The following is a 21,061-nucleotide window of genomic DNA, read 5'->3' as shown; positions in this document are numbered from 1 at the left end:
GGAGACCAGTGTTCAATTCCACCCTCGGCCATCTCTGTGTGGAGTTTGCATGTTCTCCCCGTGCATGCGTGGGTTTTCTCCGGGTACTCTGGTTTCCTCCCACATTCCAAAAACATGCTAGGTTAATTGGCGACTCCAAATTGTCCATAGGTATGAATGTGAGTGTGAATGGTTGTTTGTCTATATGTGCCCTGTGATTGGCTGGCCACCAGTCCAGGGTGTACCCCGCCTCACGCCCGAAGACAGCTGGGATAGGCTCCAGCACCTCCCGCGACCCTCGTGAGGAAAAGCGGTAGAAAATGAATGAATGAATGAAAGAAATAGAAATATTGTCAAGTATGCTCCAGCTGTATCAGCTATACTTCCACCAAGCACACACACACACAGAAGTCCCCATGAATGCCCTCAATGCAAAGTTTAATCTGTAACCAATCAGAACACACACACACACACACATACTGTGGAAAGTCCCTCTGGAAGTCCCTGCTAAACCCAACATAAGATAGTAGTGTTACAAACACACATCACTGGTACCAGGGTTGGATTTAATCAGCTGTATTTATTATTGTTATTGTCTTCACTTTGAATTAGAGTGACTGCTAGCAAGGAAGATGATGGATGGTCAAAGGTTGTCTTTTTCTGGATGTTTTTTTTACTGATACCTTAACCTAACCCTTGAATTTGTTCTTTGTGTGTGTGGTGTGTGTGTGTGTGGGGGGGTGTGGGGGTGGGGGGGTCATGCATTTGAGTGGTTCCTGTTTGAGCTATTCCTAACAGAAAGAACTGGACTGAAGCCCAGAAGCTGCCACCACTGTGAGAACAACAAGTCCTTATAAGGAAGCGAAAGAAGGTCAGGAGGGTTCAACTTCTGACACAATTATTTATGTTGACTTCAGCGGCCTGTGAAACCTTCTGCTATGCACGTACAACACTTTCATTTATCTGAGACTCTTTTCAATTATTTGCAACTCTTATTGCAGAGTTGGTGGGGGAGGGGGGCGGTATCATGATCTGCGTTGCTTTTCTCTTCAATGAATCAAAGCAGTTTCGGGTAGTGCAGGGGCGTCAAACGGCAGTTGGCTATGTGGAGATGTTGCAGGGTTCATGCATCCCTCATGACTGAAGGTAGTCATCTGTGTGCTAATGACTGTTTTTTTCAACATTATGTCACTCTTATGGATCATCCTGTGTTCCCCCAATCTAAATCCAAATGAGAACATTTGAGGATGCATCGCAGTTTACAAAACAGGGAATGTGGATTTAAGTGATTTAATTGTTCTGTTCATCTGGCAATGCTGCAAGCAAGAGTCTGGCACACAAATACTTCAGTCACTTCATTTATTGGAAGATTTCAACACTTCAACTTCTGTAGGTAACACTGAATCCATCTAGCTTGATTGAAATGCATATTGGTCCTTTTGAACCATGTAGCATGTGAAATAACAGCCTCAGAACACTCCTTTCCGATAACTCAGAAGAAGAGTCTCACCACATGGCCGGCGACAGGAGCAGCAGCAGAAGCAGCACCTGGACCTAAAATGAGATGGCGTAGATGGAGAAGGACATCAATTACAGATACCAGATCAACAAAAAGTACCTACAGCCTCCTGGTTCTTGAAGATAAATATGAGCATGACGAGACAAGAATGCTATCTAGTAAGGATTTTCTAAGTCAAATATACAGCATATAAGGAGAGTCTGTGGTGTGTTCACTGGTCAAAGATCAGCGAGAATGGAAGATGTTATACCAGACCTGATGTAAATATAATATATATAAATTTTACATGACTATCTTCCAATAAGTGATTAATCAATTAATTCCACACAATCAACAAATGTATCAACTCTTTGGAATCCAGGGTAGGGTTTAGCCGTTTCATGTACCGTATTTTCTGGACTATAAGAGTATAATTTATTCTACAAACTACTTGACCAAAACCGACATTACGTCCTCTTGGAAGGCAAGTTCTAACATTAATAAAAGAATAGAGAACAGGCCGAATAGGTGTAAGATATGCTAACACAATGGTTATTCAGCTACACAAAAAATAAACATGAACAGTAAAGGTGTCCAGTATTTATGTAACATAAAGAGTTTTTTAATTTATAAGTCACTCTGGAGTATAAGTCGCAGGAACAGCCAACCTATGAAAAAAAGTGTGACTTATATTCCGGAAAAAACGGTACTTTACTTTTGAGTTTAATATTACAAATAGCTAACACACCAATTTACACCATGTAAATATATATGCAGTGTGAAGACAGGACTTGGACATGAGACGGAGCATACGTCATACTGCACCAGCGTAGATGGCGCACGTGAGGTATCCGTGGTGTACCGTACCTGCTGCTCCTGCTAGCCCAGTCCCCACCATCCCAGTTCCAGACAGTGGTGGTGCTGGTTGAAGAGTGGTTAACATCCTCGCAGCATTGGCGTTCATGCCATAACCAATTGTTGTCCCAGCAGGGGGCGGAAAAAGCAGACCACCTATAGTAGCCCAGAATTATAAGTTAGTGGTATATATTTTTTCCACTATATACTGTATATTTTTTGCCATCTGTTGCCCAAAGGAAACCCGTCTGTCCTGAGCAGATGAACGTTCATGTTTATTCATTAGCATTCATCAAAAAATGGCTTGAGCTATGACAGGGTTTGCCATACATTTATTTATTTATTTATTTATTTGTGACGGCCCGCCACAGATGATTTTGGGACTGCCACAGAATGATTTAGCGCTCCCTGTTATTTTACAGTAATCCCTCGGTTATCACAAAAAAAAATTGGTGCCAGACCAGACTGTGATAAGTCAATTTCCGTGAAGTTGGATTCCTTCTTTGTAAATGGAATACTTTTGCAGTTAGAGCACAGACCTTCTGTATACACTTTGTAACAGTTTTAAAGCCCTCTAGACATGAGTTAACACCCCTATATTGAAAACAATGTCACAAAACATACCCATTGTTATTATTATTATTATTATTACCCATCCACACGTCAATTTAATGACATGACCCAACTCATGTTGTAATTTTGTTTTACTTTTTAAGTATTTTTATGAGTTTGCATGTTCTCCCCGTGCATGTGTGGATTTTCTCCAGGTTTCCTCCCACATTCCAAAAACATGCTAGGTTAATTGGCGACTCCAAATTGTCCATAGGTATGAATGTGAGTGTGAATGGTTGTTTGTCTATATGTGCCCTGTGATTGGCTGGCCACCAGTCCAGGGTGTACCCCGCCTCTCGCCCTAAGACAGCTGGGATAGGCTCCAGCACCCATCGCGACCCTCGTGAGGATAAGCGGTAGAAAATGAATGAATGAAGTATTTTTACTGATTTTATGTAATGTTGAAAGAAATGTTTACGACTTCAAGTACTGAAAGGTGGGAGGCTCACTGTTGTCACACTCTGAAAACCATAATTTGGATTGTGATATCAAAAATGCTGCTTTATAAGTACACACCATGTATATATACTGTGCATATTTAAAAAATGAAATATAAAAAAAACTTACTCGCTGGGGTAGATGGAGAGGCTGTTGAAAAAGAATAGTGAATCAATTGAGTTCATCAACACCAATAAATGTTAAACGTTCCCAATGCAAATACATAGGATTTGATCACCTTTAAATTGCATAGGTTCCCTTTATTACATTAAATCTCCCTATTGGAGATTGTGAACTTGGAGGTAACATGTTCTTTTTTTCTGTGCTCCATCAGACACACTCCACAACCCAAATTAAAGTGTTGTACATATTTCCACATGGCCAAATACCAGACTAAAATCCCATCATCTTATATAGTATTAGACATTTTGGTATGTGTTAGTATTCAATGCACAAGTCTAATACTGCAGATTCAGAACGAATAATGTTACTTTATATGTTTAACGTGTTTTGTAGCTCGTTTGCCACTTCCATAAAAAGGCTTAATAAAGGCTTAAAGGCTTAAAATACAGTATTTTATGCTGTGTTTGCCAACTGTGACGCATTTAAAATTCAACAAGAAGCAGGAAGTAATAAATCATGTCAAGCATGCGCAGATACTCACCTCCCATGTCGAAAGGCTTCTTTATTTTGTTGTGGTCGAAGACTAACCTTGAGGAGAAAGGGAACGCTGTCGACGCGTTTTATAGCTGAAAAGGGGCGGCGGCATGAAGCGGGATTGTGGCTCTCTGATTAGTTGCCCTGTGCAGCTGTGTGTGTCATAGCGAAAGTGAAAGTGCACAGCGGGTTCAAAACCAATATGGTGGCGATCCAATAACAAACCCGGTAATAACTGGCTGCTGTCTTGAAAATAACACTTTGTGTAGAGAACAGCTGAACAAAGAAAATCATAAACACTTTGCTGATTATTAATTCAAAATGCTATTCATATTGCTACTTAGAAGCCTCGTAGATTTTTACCTCCATATACAGTATCAGCGGTGTCCAAAGTGTGGTTGGGGGGCCATTTGTGGAATTCATCTAATATTCTTTAATAGCTTGCGTCATTACAATGTAGTTTTTAAATGACACGTCCAATTATAAACTACCCTTAACAGCAACAACTGCAATCAAGTGTTTGTGATAACTTGCAATGAGTCTCTTAGAGCAGCTGTGGAAGACTTTTGGCCCACTCAACTTTGCAGAATTGTTGTAATTCAGCCACATTTCAGATTGAGGTGACAAACAGACACTCTTTTCCGGAATGTTCATTTACCACAGCAAGTCTTCCAGGTTCTAAAGAAGCAAAACATCCCCAGACCATCACACTATCACCACCATATTTTACTCTTGCTATGGTGTTCTTTTTCTGAAATGTGCCGTTACTTTTATGCCAGATGTGATGAGACACACACCTTCCAAAAAGTTCAACGTTTGTCTTTTTTGTTTTGGAACACTGCCATGCAAGCCGTTTCTGTTCAGTGTCTTTCTTACACTGACTTTAACTGAGGCAAGTGAGGCCTGCAGTTAAATTGGATGTTGTTGTGGGGTCTTTTGTGACCTCTTGGATGAGTCATCACTGTGGTCGGCCACTCCTGGGAAGGTTCACCACTGTTCCATGTTTTCACTATTTGTGGATAATGACAGGAGTCCCAAAGCTTTAATAATGGCTTTATAACCTTTTCCCACACTGACAGATGCTAATTAATCTCGGTTAAGTTATGTTTTATCACCGTGCAAGAAGGAAGCACACGCCTATAGAATTGTTGTGAAAGTGGAGCGGAAATAGCTGCTGCTCTTCACTCCTGCGGGTTGTGAGATAACCAAGCTTGCTAGAAGAGTTTCACATCAGTATTAGTTAGAATCTAATGGGGGGGGGGGTAACCAATGTTTTTTCTTGTGAGAGCTATTGTCAGAGAGGTAGTTGTTGAACAAAAGATTTATTATTGAAGTTGTAGTTTGTAACAAATGACACATTATATATCAGTCTATATATTACAATATGTCTGCAACAGGTTGCTGAATTTTCTTACATGGAGGCTACAAACATGCATCAACTCCAAGACCAACGGGGCCCCACATGGATGTGTGCTCAGCCCCCTTCTCGTCACACTGCTGACCAACGACTGTGTGCCAAAATATAGCATCAATCACAACAGAGTTTGCAGAGTTTGGGCCTCATCTCCAATAACGATGAGGCCTACTACAGTATGGACAAGACCAAAGGAGTCATTCTATGGAGAAATCCCCACCTCCCCCCTCTGGACAGTATAACACAACCCCTTCATGCAAACTAGCTGCTGTTTCGGACAAAGACATGGCTTATTGCACAGACTGTTTTCACTCAGTTTTAGTGATACTTTCTATTCTTTATTATAAGCACTGTGTGAGAGAGTACCCATATCAATTCAATGTTCCACCGGAAGGCCCACCATCTTATTTTGTTCCACAGGTGGTGCTCAAGACTAATATGAACATTTGCAAGTATCTGTCGCCCTCTGCTGTGAAGAGATAGTACTACAATGTTTTTATCTAGTCATTCATGTAACCGGAAATGACGTTTTTGTCTGCGCTACATGAATTGAAATCTCAAAATGTCAATGTAAATACTTATATACAAAGGATGCACACAATCAGATTGGACATTTTGTTCAAGAGAGACCATATGTAACAGGTGTGTTCCAGCAATGGCGTTGTAATTCACCAAAAGTCCATCCTTAGTATTTGTTTTCATTTTGTCATATAATTTTCATGTTGAATTATTTATTTTACGTATATTGTCATTTTATTTTGAAATTTGTTTTATTTTGGTGACTTCCTGTAAGGAAGGCACTCCCCGCAGTTTCGCGGTACTCTCCTCAGACGGCGCGAGATCCCGCTGAGGAGAGACGAGCTCCTGTACTGATTTTGTTTTGTTCGCACAGGTACGTGAGCTCATGGTTTTTTTTGTTCATTTGTTATAACGTTCATGATGAAACATAGGAAAAATGCCACTGTTGAATGGATTAAGCAAACTTATAGAAACGTGCATTAGCTGAGACGGCGCGAGATCCCGCTGAGGAGAGACGAGCTCCTGTACTGATTTTGTTTTGTTCGCACAGCTGATTTGGAATAAATCCTGCTCCACTGGCAAAACAGCGGTGAATCCCATCTCATCTGTTCACACAACACAACGCAGAGTTTGATCACCGTGAGACAAGAGAGGGTCGGCTAGACCGGCTACAGTGGTGCCGTGACCCGGATTCACTCCGCTCCAGGCTGGTTCATCGTCATGGCGGTTCCTGGAGCTGTGGATCAACATCAGCTTGGTCACCAGAGGTTGCTTTGTCTCACATATTAGTGTTAAAATGTTTATTCAGAAGGTTTAAAAAAAAAAAACTAAGGAAAAAGGGTTACTCAAGTGGTTAAAAGTGAGCTTTATGTGTCTGTTGTGAAAAAATGGATGATAACAGTCAGCTTAACAGTTTCAGTTTTGGGAGAGGTAGGCTGCCTGCCACACCAGTTAGAGATGTGAATGCTGCAGGCTCCCCAGCTTTCTGTTCTACTCGCATTCTTAACCGTACACCTGCTGGTCTTCAGCCCAGTAACGCACTCTCTGACAACTCAGCTACAACTGACCTGGCATTAAATTACTTGATAACAAGCATTGCACAGCAGGTGGGACAAACTATAAGGGATCAGTTAAAGGAAGAATGTAGAGAAAGTGGTGTTAGAGGCGCACAAGCTCAGAGCAGTGTCGGCCAGTTACCTAGTGACTCTACTTACCTTAACCTGACCGGTGCCAAGTTAGTCCTGAGGGTCGGCTAGACCGGCTACACATATAAATAACGCAATATAAACAATACACATGTGATATAAGTACACTTTTACATTAAAAATTTATCTTACAGTATTTTGGTAGGGAAAAAAACGTTAAAAGAAAGAGCCGTTTTGGGAGCCGAAGAAGCGGCTCTTTTTTTAGACTCCCTAAAAAGAGCCGAAATTCCAAGCACTTGAATGGATTGGATCTATTCTGGAGAAACGAAACTGGGTGAAATGACGCCCTCTTCAGTTAAGTTTCGTTTTCCAGAACTGTCCCCTGACTGAAAACTCTATCCACAGCTGAAGTGGACGGAGAGCATCTACGACATGGGATTGTGTGAGTACCTCTCTTTAGACTGCATTATCATTTGATGTAATACAATACTACAATACTGGCAATTTGAGCACTTGGTCTTAAAGTCTTTGTGTGTGTATTTCAGTGTCGATTCTTGCTGTTGCTGCTGGTGCAGGTAAAATGATGGAATAAGAACTTGTGGTATTTCTGAAGCAAATTGGGTACACGTACAGTATACTAATATGTTTTCACAAATGGTTCACTTTGGTCCAGGTGCTTCGGTTACCGTGGCTCCAGTGGTTCTTGGAGCGATCGGGTTCACCTCAGCTGGGATAGCGGCAGGATCCTATGCTGCAGGCATGATGTCAAGCGCGGCCATCGCTAATGGAGGTGGGGTGGCAGCGGGGAGCCTGGTGGCTGTCTTACAGTCTGCTGGTAAATACAATAATATGATGTCACACTCCAGAAGCAGTACAATTGCTGTTTTAGAGTATTGATGACAGTTTGCAGTCAAAATTATAACTGCTTCATACATTTTGAGAAATTAATTTGACCATACCGTAGACATAGGCGGTGTACAGTAATTAAATAAACATTTATCTTTCACTTCTTCTTCTTCAAACCGTCTGAAAAACATAGTTTGATTCTATCTTTTCTGATGTTGAGTAATCAGCAGTAGAAGGTAAATTTTCACCAAAAAGTATTGTTGCTTAACAAAATTAAGAGTAAACGCCATTTTGGAAAGCTTTGATTGACTTTAAAGGTGAGCCACGTATACATGGACCCAAATATTCCAATTGCAATCAGTTTATTTGCTCAAACGGAAATAATTTTACTTCTGTATACACAGCTTTCGATGTGCATTACCGCCATCTGTGGAACAGAATCTAAACACTTCTATACTCCATTCATAAGTCAACATTTTCTTTAAAAGGAATATATCTATATATAGCGAGTTTAGTTATAAAATATTAGCAAGATGGAATTTTATCTTTTCCTGTTTAAATTTATCCCGGGTGCGTTCTTTCAGCGCATGCTCAGATATGACGTAACATGCAGCTCGAGGCGTTCTTCAGTTTTAAAAATGGAGGCGAGCAATCGGCACTGGACTGCTGTGGAAAGTTAGTTTTTTTATCCAAACTAAATTTTAAGATTGGACGAACGAAAAACTCGCAATGTGGAGTTATTCCAACAAGTGAAATAAGTCGTTTTCACGTGATGCTGTTTACGCTTTACTGCGCATGCCCCATGGAAATGTTTTTCGGAAAAGTCATTCGGAAAGAAGAAAAACTCATGTAAACAATCGGTTCTGAGCATGCGCGTGATTACGTCACTTCCTCCTCTAGCTAATTTTGACTCCAGGCTTATTTTTAACTATAGGAACATAAATGGTCCATAACCATACTTAACATATGTGATATATTTGGTGGTTATATTATTAAAATACTTTGTTACCATGCAGATTCTTTCATTGTCAGTTTTCACCAAAACTGAGCTATGTTTTGGTGAACAAATTACAATGCAGTGTTTTTCATCTCACCGTAGGAATGGCTGGTCTGTCAGGCACTGCCTCTGCAGCTGTGGCCGGTGCAGGTGCGACTGTTGGAGGACTCGTTGCAATGATCATATGATACCAAAGTTTTTTTGTCAAACGGATACAACTATTAGTTATTAATACAGGAGAACCTTTGTTCATACAAAGGTGTTCACACGAAAATCACAATAAAATCTCAGTTCCGCAATTCATTTTTTTCATGTTGCTTATTCTCTCTAGGGTCAAAGCGGGCTCTCGACTGATCACCTGTCCATCATACAGTTAGGATACCCAAAAAAGTAGTGCTAATGGTTCCTATTAACTTCTTGTCGGTGATCATGATTGACTGCAGCTGATGGTGTCGCTTGTTTTTATTTACTTAAGGTGTAGGTCATGCAAGTAAATGTCCAAATAAGACAGGAGAATCAACTATCATAAATGAGTGTTGATATAACATATCAAATCTGTTGGGTTTCTGTTGTATATATATTTTTTCAACCACTGTGCCAAATTTATAGTGGTAAAATACATGAATCGTCAATAATAACATGCCACCGACATTCAAGACCATAAAAATTCAACATACCATGTGACAAGACATGAATTTGACAAGATGATTATTAACAGAAGTAAAATAATATGCATACATTTTCAACTCCCCCGCTTCTTAGTGTTCAATTAATGAAAATGTCATTTCTTTGCAACTTTCTGAGCAATACCGTAGGGAACATGACAGGCCACCGTGCCAAGCTCGGCTGCACCTTCCACATGAAACATCTGATCGTCAAAGAAAATGTGCGGTCTGATCTTCTCCAGCATGGGGCCCTTGGGCGCACCTGCGAGAAAGAGGGCCTCATCGATTTCCAGGCCCCAGGAACGCAGAGTTTTTAAGGCTCTGGTACCGGAACTGGCGGCGCTGCGGGCCGTCACCAGGTAGGTACGGATAGGGCAATCCATGCGCAGGCCTTTGTCAAAAAACTTCCTTTGTAGTTTTCCCAAAGCCTCCAGGAAACCCTTGAGTGGGCCCTGCAGCAAGACGGAAGAGCTCAGTGAAAGAAGTACAATAATGTATACTAATGCAATGCTATGCAGTTGTATATACACTACACAGATATGGAATGTTGCTATATGTACATTAGCTGCTGGAACATGAATTTCTCCAATCTGGGAGGGAATAAGCCTCCAAAATAAAGCATGTTCCACTGTGTGACAATGTTTGACAAATTCTCTTGGAGAACTTAATCATTATCAAGTTATCCCTATTGTAAAACCTTTACTGAATGTACATTCAGTGTTTTAAGTAACATAACATCTGGAATAAACTTGAGTAAAACTACTGAACCCTTTGAAGGCATTCAACCGACACAAAATGAAAGTGAAGGAGGAAATGTTCTTAGAGCAATACTGACACCTTGTGGCATTTTAGTGGTATTGCTGGAAGTGGAAGTGTATACAGCGGAACACATTTTATGGTTGTTTTTAGACTCAACAGGGCATTTGTTTGCTACAATTATTTACTTTGTATTGTAAGTACTAAACAGTGAAAATAGAATGGAATAAAAAATGAACTTAATTGTTGTAAGTTACAGTTTTTATCCCTGTAAAATGACAACCCTTTTCTCGTACTGTTATGATCATTCTAATATCAGAACTTATTTCCCCAACCTAATTTTCCAACTTGTTTTGTTATGACTTAAGAAAATAACGTTAACAAAATAATGTTACAGTATGCCTCGAACAATTACATTACAACTACTATGATTATATAATGACAATAAAGGCCATTCCATTCCATTATTGTGACTTTATTCTCATAAAATTATTACTTTTTTCCAGTAAAACAATTTCTTAATTTTTCTTACTGTGAAGATTTCACAGTTTTCACCAATCACAGCAGATTGGGTGTGTCCGGAGGCGGGACGTGGGTGGAATAAATCGAAACAAACCTTTTGGAAAGCCAAGAAAATACCGCTGAATAGGTGCAGATTCAGGAAGATCTAGAAAGATTTCTGTGCAGGTTATTGTGTGTAGCTGCTCTATAGGAGTCCACAACTCAATACAAAGGGCCGAAAAATTAGCACAATAGGCCAATTTTGTGGGTGTTCTATGCTATGCTATGCTAAGTAATATGCTATCCTTTCGTTATAATTTTTTTAAGCAGCACCATGCTATCTGTTGTTAATTGCTAGTGTATATCAGAATTTGTGTTCCAGACGTTTATGGTGAATACATTTCTGGTCATAAGAGTGCACTGTGTGTATACTTTACATGGTCCAGAGGCTTATTCTCATGAGCTTTCTCATGCTCAAAGAACTTGTCCAATCCATGGGCTTTGAAAATGCGTTCGGACTCGTCTGAGAAGAGGACAGCATCACCGTCAAAAGCAACACGGAGCTGAGTCTCTGATACTTCCTTCATTTTCTCTGGAGTGAACATGGTGGCCGCAGCTATACCTGAAACACACATCAAGGAGAGACAACGTATTTTTGTTACTGCCACCGGTTCAAATGTGTCAAAAAGACACTTTGCTTTGCACTGACCTTCTTCCAGAGCTTCTCGAACCTTGGTGGAGTCAGCAGAAAGGTACAAGTTGGTGTGGTAGGCCTTTAAGTAACCTATAGGACTGTTTCCTCCCGTCATGCAGAAGCGTTCAATGAACAAGCCTGAAAGAGAATCAGAAAATAATATCAATTTCTGTCAATGCGTTCTCACCAGTAATGGTAAATGGTCTTTCACTTGTAAGGGACTCAAAGCGCTTTGACACTGGTACCTACTGATGACGCAGCGTCAGGAGTTTCAGTATCTTGCCCAATTAGTCCGACATGATCATGGGAGGCTCAAACCCGCAACCATTCTACAAACTGAGTCATTCCGCCCCAACAGTATCCGTATTCGACAATAGTATCCAAATATCCGAAAAGGAGCAGTATGACACATGAAGCCTATCTCCAAAGATTTAGTTCCAAGGTCAAAAATAAGTCAGTAATAATTGTGCATAGAGGTAGGAAAATACGAAAACCAAGCCGAAAGGGGTCTAATTCCATTTATAAATGAGGAATCTTACTTTGAGGCTGGGTCTAGAACCAACAATAAACAAGGTCTTATACAGCATCCCTTTTTGGGTATAGACCAGCAATAACCATAGACCAGCTGCTATGAGAACCAAGACTTAGGTGGTCAAAAAGCAAAGTACTAGTGCTATGGTAGGGTCTTGTTCAAGACTAGTACTGGAACCATTCATTCATTTTCTGAAGTCTATCCAAGCTGTCTTCACAGGAGAGGCGGGGTACACCCTGGACTGGTCGCCAGCCAATCATAGGGAACATATAGACAAACAACCATTCACACTCACATTAATACCTATGGAAAATTTGGAGTCGCCAATTAACCTAGCATGTTTTTGGAATGTGGGAGGAAACCGGAGTACCCGGATAAAACCCACTTATGTACGGGGAGAACATGCAAACTCCACACAGAGATGGCCGAGGGTGGAATAGAACTTGGGTCTCCTAGCTGTGAGGCCTGCGTACTAACCGCTTGTCCGCCGTGCAGCCGTACTGGAACCAGTTTGGTGGAAAAGGGTTGAGATGTTTAGAAGGGAGCAGGAATGTAGCATGACATGCAAAGCCTGGGATCTTATACTGTAGTCAGTAGTGCAGATTTTTCCACTTGACTTGATTACACCAGTGGGTCTGATGAGTGTGGGGGTCTTCAACTCCCTTTAATTCCCCTGTGGGGCGTTATGTGGCGGAGGACCCAATTTTAACCATACAGCAGACTGGGAATTGGTCAACAAGAGCAGATTTGTAAATAAAGAGCATAGCTCTCGACTTTCCTGTTTAACAAAGGATGCAACACATACTGTACATATACATTTGTGTGCCTTAATGACCTGAATTGTGCATCTCATTGGAAGTTTGTCTCTTATGACATTGTCAATCAAATATTATCTTTGTAATCGCAGAATATTTGATTCAGTGGTGTGTGTGTGTGTGTTTGTATAACTCACAATGATGATTGATGGTATTGATGAGCCTGAGGCCCACGTATGCGTGGTTGTTGGTCACGAGCACCACATCAAACAGCTCCTCGCTCTGAGGGTAGAGATCCCGCAGTCGGGTGTTGACAGCCTCCAGAGCCTGGGAACACAACCAAAGACCGATTTTGGCGCAAAATATACAAACACACAGTGGAGGCGGCGTCATGTGTTTGTTTGCTCTTTAATCCTTATTATGTATGCAACACCGCCAGAAGGACATGGAAAACATTCTCCAGTGGTGGTTCAACTGATCAAGAATAGTTTTTTTTTTACCTATCCAATTGGGCAAATGATATTATGGACAGAGATGCCCTGACATGTTAAACAGACTTGCTCTGCCAGGGAAAAGTGTAAATTAGCAGCAACGCCAGCACAGCATGAAAATTGCGTGGGCTGATCCAGCTAATATTAACAAATATTATAGAAGCATGTGGTGAAATTGATAAGCTCTGCTGTATTCTTGGAATACCAGGTTTATTGTTTATTATTGCTCCTGTTTGGAGATAATCCAAACCTGCAGTCAATGTTCTCACTGAACATTACAGGAACAGAACTGACACCGACTTAATTTGCTTAAAATGTAATATTTGGCCATATTCAACGACAAAAACAGCATGATTTATTCATTTATATAGTTTTGAAAAGCAATGATGAGTGAAGCTGCAAAAGTCGAACCACAAAGTAGCGAGGGACGATTGTACACGGAGCAGACTCGTCGAGTTAGGGGCGAGTCAGACATGGTATCATCCCAGTATTGTCATACACTTCCAGTATGTACAATGGTAGCATGATTTAGTGAGTGTATATTTGTGCTGGGTGATACCAGACTAGTGTCTCTCTGACCTTGACGAAGGAGAAAGCAGGACCGGGACTGAACGGCTCACTTTCATGCTCCACTTGATACTTGAGATACTCCTCCATGCCTTGTTGTTCATAAATCTGCTGCTCCAGCTCCATGTTGAAGAGGACTCGTGACGACACGGCGACGGTGATGGCGTACTCCGGTTTGGGCTGAGAAGGGACAAGGTACACGGGTCAAGATGATGGAATAAAACGGGGACAGGTTGAAAGTTGTCAACTGGTTTAGTCAACATGTTTGCATTTCACGATAGCCAATAATCATTTTGTTGTTGTCGGGCTGGCAGAGCAGAGGTGACAGTGATCTAAAACACTTCTTCTCCTCTCCAAGGGCACATACCACAATTCCTGACACTCTTAACCCTTTGTGGGCTCAAAGTACACAAGACAACAAGAAAACATGCATTCATTCATTTTCTACCGCTTATCCTCATGAGGGTCGCAGGGGGTGCTGGAGCCTATCCCAGCTGTCTTCGGGTCGCCAGCCAATCACAGGGCACATATAGACAAACAACCATTCACACTCACATTCATACCTATGGACAATTTGGAGTCGCCAATTAACCTAGCATGTTTTTGGAATGTGGGAGGAAACCGGAATACCGGAGAAAACCCACGCATGCACGGGGAGAACATGCAAACTCCACACAGAGATGGCCGCTAACCACTCGACCGCCGTGCAGCCCAACAAGAAAACAGTTTGCAGAATTTCTATTGAATTAACAAACTTTTTACTAAAAGTCATGCATCCTGCAAGAGGCCTGAGCTTATATGTTTTATTTTTTTTTTATCACGGATGCATCCACATGTTGCAGAAAAGCCTGCTGATGTGAACCCACCTGTTTTGCCAATCACTTTCTCCTCTTGATATCCTGAACTGATATTAGCATTACACTTGACAATCAGCATCTTCTCTGCTTTCGTTAGCAATTAACTTCCCCAAATTGTAATGGAGACCAGGAAAACATTGCCATGACAACCGTATGCTGCTGTCGGAGTACTTACAGGTTGAGGTTTCCGTGTTGGAGTAGAGGGCTTCCCAACTCTGCCAGCATCTTCCCAGCTGCTACTCGTACAGTTTCTGTTCTGTCCGCTGACAGTCAAAGTTTCGCCGTTCATTTTTGCCCACTTTTTTCCGCAACAACACACGTCTTAAATGTGTGTGTAGTCTCCCTCCTTCCCTCTCTCTCTCTCTCGCTCTCTGTCTGCCAGGAGTTGGTGCCAAAGTGCTGCGTCACTCATGCATATTAACAATTTTGAGGTAAGCTCCCATGCACTCAGCAAAGTAAATGCAGTCAGACCGCAGTGGACCAGATCTGGATATGGAATCAAATGTGTAAGAATAACATCAATCAAAGATGGTGACAGTTCTTCCTACCTGCAGCATCGTGAGCGTTTTCTTCCTCATCCAGCTCATCTATGCTTCCCTTTCCTCTCTCGTCCACACACTACTGACTTCAAGTCAGTGGGACGTCCTCTCTTTTTAACCCTTGGGGTTTATAATTCCCTGGAGCAGCAGAGCATCTGACTGGACGGTGTATATCGATGTCTCAAAGCAGAACTGTGTCACGATGCATGCAATACCTTCACCTTTATAAGATGGACAAAATCTATTGAGATATTTTGATGCATTTACTTATCAATGTGATTACTTCCACTTCTCAGCATGGCTGATCAGCAGTGTGGGAAATGGAGTATCCTCACAGTGCCTGTTCATCTCACCTCATCTTATGTGAGCCCCTGCAGGCTTGCGCCAACGATTGAATTACGGAGCAGCACTTGCTGTTGCCAGGCAACACCCACAGAGCCAGACTGGGCTGGGCGGGACCCCCACATCTTGGATCTGATTGGTCACGATGACAACAGTCAGTATACACTCACAAGGCACTTTAATAGGTACACCTGCATGATGAAGAACCAGTTCAGAAACAGGTACATGATCCAGGGAACCAAGATGAAAGTGTTGATTATGCTTTGAAGATCTTAAATGTATTATACTCACTTATAATACCACAAACAGATCATTTAAAGCAACAGATGGCTTTCTGTGTAGATGATGCTGAGCAGACATTGATGACTCAAGAAGTGGTTCTTTCATGGAAGAGGTTGATTTTGCCGAGATTGATCATCATTCAATAATGAGATCCGGAATATCTGGGTTCGAATCTCCACTTGGATGGGCATCTCTGTGTGGAGTTTGCATGTTCTCCACATTTTCTCTGTATACTCCAGTTTCCTCCTACACTTCAAACAATGCAAGTTAGGTTCATTGGTGTCTGTATGAATGTGAATGAGTGTCAGTGTTGTCTATATGTGCCCTGTGATTGGCTGGCAATTGGCGCAGAATCAACACACCACTGTGCTGCCTGTAGGAAATACAGCTTTTGAATTGATGTAAGTTTGACCTCATGTGTCAATTTGAGGTGTAATTTATACAAAACACCCTCTGTAACCTTAGGTTGTTAAGCTGAATCAGCAAAGAAATTTGGCACACACACTTAGGTAGAAGTATATGTGTGTAAAATTTGAGCAAGATTGGCTGGAAAAACATGGCCGTCATCAACCAAAACATCTTTTGAAGGCACACAAGCGGGACTTATGCGCCACTGACCGTTTTATAAAAGATGACAGCTTCTACATGCAAGTGTACAAGAAATACACATTTGCACCTCAGGTAACAGCATCATGGCCTTTTCTACTATGTGTGTCTTGGGACATGCTGGAGACAGTAATGTTGCAGAGGACATCCTGGAACCAATGCCTCTCTTTGAGCAACTAACAGAAAATTGGTAAATGGTAAAATTGGTAAATGGCACCATATAAAGTACTATGCACATTGATGTGTATACTTTTTAGCATGTATTTAAAATAAATAAATACTATGAAATTAGAAAATACACTCTCAAAATAAGTCATTGTGTGTAGTAAATATCAAGAATAGTTTCACATTTCTACTTAAACTGGTGCAATCATTTACATTTTTGAGCTGTGCCTGTATATACAGTTTTTCTTACCGCTTTCACTACCAGTGAAGTCACCAAAGTGGGAGGGGTTTCAAGTTCCTGCATTTCCCCTTTGTAGCCACTAGAGGCCAGTAGAGGAGAGGCCAGTCTTTACCGTCTCAGTGCAGAGTTCACACCCTTTGGGTTCATCCGACTGCTAACAAAGACAAATAGAGACAAGGGGTGATTTTGCAGTCATGTGTATGTTTAAACTGCATTGTGGAGTTGAATATTTTCCCGAGTCGCCTCACTTTATCACACATGAAACGTATTATTATTACAGAATGGATATCGCAGTGTTATTTACGAGGCAAGCAGTCGGAGAAGACTTCTATTGTTTGTGGAAACATGAGCGAACACATGCTTTTCTCTTGCGTGTAACAAATATTTTTGCTCACACTTGGCTCTCCCTTTGTGTTCTGATAGCTCGGTTGAAGCTCACAGGAGGTTAACAGGACATGGAGACGGTTGGGCCGCACCCACGTAACTGATTTAAATAACGCCGGCATTTTGGCGCGAAGCTCCGTTCTTCATACCGAGGCCTGAGTGGCGGGAAATGCAGGACATGAAAAAAATCATAACAGAGAGATGAATGAGCAGAAGTGGCTCACCTACTAACTAAGCCGGTTTCCTTGGAAACCCAATACCAAATGTACCACAGAGAAGAGGAGGGGAAAGTACCAATACCCGCCTTCCTGTTGTGGCGCGAAACTGTTGAGAGATAAAGCTCTCTCTGTGGGAGGAGACAAAGGCAGGCATGAGTGGCGTGGACCAGAACAAAGAGTGTACCCTTACCCCTGATCAAGGCCCCACCCCCCAAAACACACCCTGAGGGCTGAAGGCAAGACAGTGAATGGCTATTAAAACCTCAAACAGGCTTTCTGATTATTTATTCTTAAAAACACAACAGTGGTCTGGCCAATGTGTGTTACATACAAGACTCCAATCGCTTTATCACTTATATTATAAAATCTTTTTTTGTGTGTGACAATGAATACTATAAGAAAAAATACAGTAATTTGACTTGAACCTAATGAACCCAAGGCCCGTACACTGATACACTCTTTAAAGTGATGCTGAGACATGAGATGTGGATGATCCCCGCCAAGGTAAAGGAACCACGTGAAGGTCACACGGCTAACACGGACCACTAAAAGCATCCACTGAGCACTCCAGTGACTTAATTAGATTTGCTTTCATTGGTTTCCACAAATGCGATTGTCCCGCCAAGCCTCCAGTATCACTGGTGTCTGTGGGGCAAAGTCACAGAACAGCAGTTTGTCTCACTTCCTGTCTCCATTTGGCTCAACACAAAAACAGGAAGTGTGTACTGACTCTGTTTTCGTGCTTTACGCAGGTCCTACAGTAGGGGGTTATTTATTACATAAGATCCAATGTGGTGGTCCCGTGGGCCCTGATGACCGCAGACAGATATACGAGGTTAACGTTGGGCGCATCTGATAAAAATACTGAATAGGCTGAAGAGTGTATCTGTACCATTCAAATGCATATAGATGCAAATACTCTCCCTTAAAGTCTCACAATGCAGTAATTGGTCAATACATTGGCTTTTGATGTGTGTGGTGGTGGTGAAGAGGGGGAGGCTGATTAGGCCTTACCCGGAGGGGGTAAGACACAAGCAAAGTAGATACCTTGTGTGTTTGTGGGGGTGGGGGACTTTAAAGGTTTTAATGGTTGTGGTGGGACAACGATGAGGTCTGCAGGGGGTTAAAGTGGAGCGGGGGGAGGGGCAAATCCGGTCCCTCAGTAGCTTGGGGGTGCAGACGGGGGTGGGGGGGTGAGCAGTGAATGGGCCTACATTCAAAAGATGCAGCAAAGTCCCAACTTCAGCTGAGGCAACTTTACACCACCGAGCACAACAATGGAACATCTGCTGGCTGCGAGTCCAACTGCTGCTCGGGCCTCCGCAACAAGTTTTTTAATGGTTCTGTTACTTTGTTACGGCCTTGTCTCTCTTTCACAGATCAATAAAACACTCAGGGAATAGTATGATGCTATACTGGATGGCGTATGTAACATGCACATTGTCTGACTAAAAAGTCACGCCTCCAAAACAACATCTTCATGTTGGTCACATGTGATCCGAGGACTTTTGTTTCATTCATTCATTCGCTATGCTGCTTTTCCTCACTAGGGTTGCAGGTCATGCTGGAGGCTATCCGGGCTGACTTTGACCGAGAGGTGGGGTACACCCTGGACTGGTGGCCAGCCAATCACAGGGCACATATAGTAGACAAACAACCATTCACACTCACATTGATAACAATGGACAATTTGGAGTTGCCAATTAATCAAGCATGCATATTTTTGGAATGTGGCACACGTTGTGGCCTCGGATGTGCAGTCCAGTGGGACTTTGCCTTTTGTCTTTCGGCTAGCTTGAAATTTAGTTTAAACACATGAATGATCCTGACAGTTCATATTGGGAAGAAATTAGTTTTGAAGCATGAGTGAAGAGTTTTGGGAGAGATACTGTGTGAGTTCTTGCAAGGGAGCCATGGTGTAGTGCTGAAGTGTAAGACTGTATGGACAAATTGAAATTTCAAGAAATGAGCCAAACCAATGGAGAAAAAGAACTATTGTTTTACACATACTATTGTTAAGAATGTCAAGATCTCACGTAATTTACGTATGTTATTTATATTATTCATATTTTAAAATTAGCGTGCCATTCTGGATCCTGTTTTGACAGTATGTAATACAAACGTCTCACCTAACTTTCTCCCCAATTAAATGACAACATAAAAAGAGTTACGACTTTTACTCAAATGCCATATGGATGACATGTCATGTGTGCAGCGTAAAATTAAAATGCGGTGGCGCTAGCAGGAGCTGTCACTGCAACCTTTTGGAATTCTTTGGCAGGCTTTCTTATTGTGTGTAAGGATTTTGTCCCGAGGTTTAGCAAATCATGAATACAATCATCCTTTGACGTCACTATGAGATGACATTGCAATATAATGACTTAATGAGCCTTAAAATTACCCCAGTCTATCAACATGCATTGGAGCACAAACAGCAAGGATGATCATAAGATGAAGGTATGAAAAATATGTCACGTTCACATTTGTGGCAGTGAAATAAAAGCACCTATGAATGCAGTTCAACATTATATAACACTGTCTTGACAAGGGTCACATTCCTTATAATTTACAGCGCTCCAAGAGGTGACGGAGAAACTCCCCACAAATTCGAGAATGCATCCAACAGACCCGAGACTTGGTGTTGGGTCACCATCTGCCTCGACCAATCCAGTTGAGAACAAGACAGAATAAGTAAAAGCAGAATAAAAAATATGCAATATAGCTATAGTAAATAGGAATGGTGGACCTCTACTACAATAGCAGTGTAGCAGATGTGGCATTATAACACATCTGTTCATCAATATAGTGATACAGATGTACAATGACGTGTACATTATGTTTAAAATCAGTGCACACTAACCTGGAGCCTTTAAAATGTAAAAACATGAGATAATATTGCATATTTATGACACAAACCAAAAAGGTCAGTTTCACCCAATTAGACAATGACGTAGTCTAGTCCCCTCTAGACAAAATATCAATATAATGTAGATAAGTATGATAAAGACTTCTGATGCATTGCTTTTAAAAAAAATGTGACAATTACAATGACCTTTTTATATGAAATCCTCTCCAACAGTGCCAGTCAGAACAAGAGCATTATTGTTCATGTAAAACCAATTTGGATTTGATTGCACAGTGCAGCTGTACCTATTCATGTGCCCAGTTAATGCTGATGAGCAGTCATAAATGCATGTGTGTACTAGTCACCCATTCTGTGTATCATTTGCTTATCCAGCATGGTGGGTGGTGTACAAGGTCCCAACACCGCATTAAACTTTATCTTGTGCCTCCAGAGACAGAGAAAACGACTGCTCCTCTTTGTTTCTGTGAACTCTAACAAATAACGAGTTACTCACCCTAACTGCCAAGTGTCTTTGTTGCATCCATCTCACCTACACAACCCGACCACCTTCAGCATGATTGTTATAAGCAAAGGTCAGGGATTTTATTTCCAACCCGATAGCTCACGCAGCGTGACACCTTGGAGACCTTTTGACGGCTTC

The 21,061-nt window shown here is 41.6% G+C and overlaps 2 protein-coding genes across 8 annotated transcripts; one reads left to right on the top strand and one right to left on the bottom strand.

Annotated features, from left to right (window-relative positions):
* Nucleotides 1-6,460: 6,460 nt before the first annotated feature.
* Nucleotides 6,461-9,244, top strand: LOC131139938 (interferon alpha-inducible protein 27-like protein 2A). The gene is made up of 5 exons (XM_058089882.1): nucleotides 6,461-6,739; nucleotides 7,523-7,559; nucleotides 7,663-7,692; nucleotides 7,791-7,952; nucleotides 9,063-9,244. Exons 2-5 carry the CDS (start codon nucleotides 7,550-7,552, stop codon nucleotides 9,146-9,148), a joined length of 288 nt encoding a protein of 95 aa, XP_057945865.1. The 5' UTR covers nucleotides 6,461-6,739; nucleotides 7,523-7,549; the 3' UTR covers nucleotides 9,149-9,244.
* LOC131139934 (cytosolic 5'-nucleotidase 1A-like) lies at nucleotides 9,230-21,061 on the bottom strand. Of its 7 annotated transcripts, none has more exons than XM_058089873.1 (11): nucleotides 20,915-21,061; nucleotides 16,963-17,107; nucleotides 15,951-16,187; nucleotides 15,671-15,850; nucleotides 15,327-15,538; nucleotides 14,954-15,264; nucleotides 13,934-14,101; nucleotides 13,061-13,190; nucleotides 11,592-11,714; nucleotides 11,320-11,504; nucleotides 9,230-10,077 (listed from the first exon to the last, which is right to left on the bottom strand). In XM_058089873.1, exons 6-11 carry the CDS (start codon nucleotides 15,065-15,067, stop codon nucleotides 9,742-9,744), a joined length of 1,056 nt encoding a protein of 351 aa, XP_057945856.1. In that variant the 5' UTR covers nucleotides 15,068-15,264; nucleotides 15,327-15,538; nucleotides 15,671-15,850; nucleotides 15,951-16,187; nucleotides 16,963-17,107; nucleotides 20,915-21,061; the 3' UTR covers nucleotides 9,230-9,741. The 7 variants fall into 7 exon arrangements, with proteins under 7 accessions (XP_057945856.1, XP_057945857.1, XP_057945855.1 ...); XM_058089874.1 differs by having other exon boundaries at nucleotides 15,671-15,791; XM_058089872.1 differs by having other exon boundaries at nucleotides 15,671-16,187.

This window comes from Doryrhamphus excisus, chromosome 13 (assembly GCF_030265055.1).
Source record: "Doryrhamphus excisus isolate RoL2022-K1 chromosome 13, RoL_Dexc_1.0, whole genome shotgun sequence".
Lineage (NCBI taxonomy): Eukaryota > Metazoa > Chordata > Actinopteri > Syngnathiformes > Syngnathidae > Doryrhamphus > Doryrhamphus excisus.
Note: the sequence above shows the minus strand (reverse complement) of the source record. Positions and strands in the feature narration are given on the sequence as shown.

Bases quoted from the DNA above. Each gene is read 5' to 3' on its own strand.
- LOC131139938 (XM_058089882.1), top strand. The intron at 7,693-7,790 runs GTAAAATGATGG...ACTTTGGTCCAG, and splicing joins TGCTGTTGCTGCTGGTGCAG to GTGCTTCGGTTACCGTGGCT. The intron at 7,953-9,062 runs GTAAATACAATA...ATCTCACCGTAG, and splicing joins GGCTGTCTTACAGTCTGCTG to GAATGGCTGGTCTGTCAGGC.
- LOC131139934 (XM_058089872.1), bottom strand. From the start codon at position 15,067: ATGAACGGCGAAACTTTGACTGTCAGCGGACAGAACAGAAACTGTACG. The intron at 14,102-14,953 runs GTAAGTACTCCG...GTCCCTTCTCAG, and splicing joins CAACACGGAAACCTCAACCT to CCCAAACCGGAGTACGCCAT. The intron at 10,078-11,319 runs GTAAAGTATACA...GTCTTGCTGCAG, and splicing joins AGAATAAGCCTCTGGACCAT to GGCCCACTCAAGGGTTTCCT.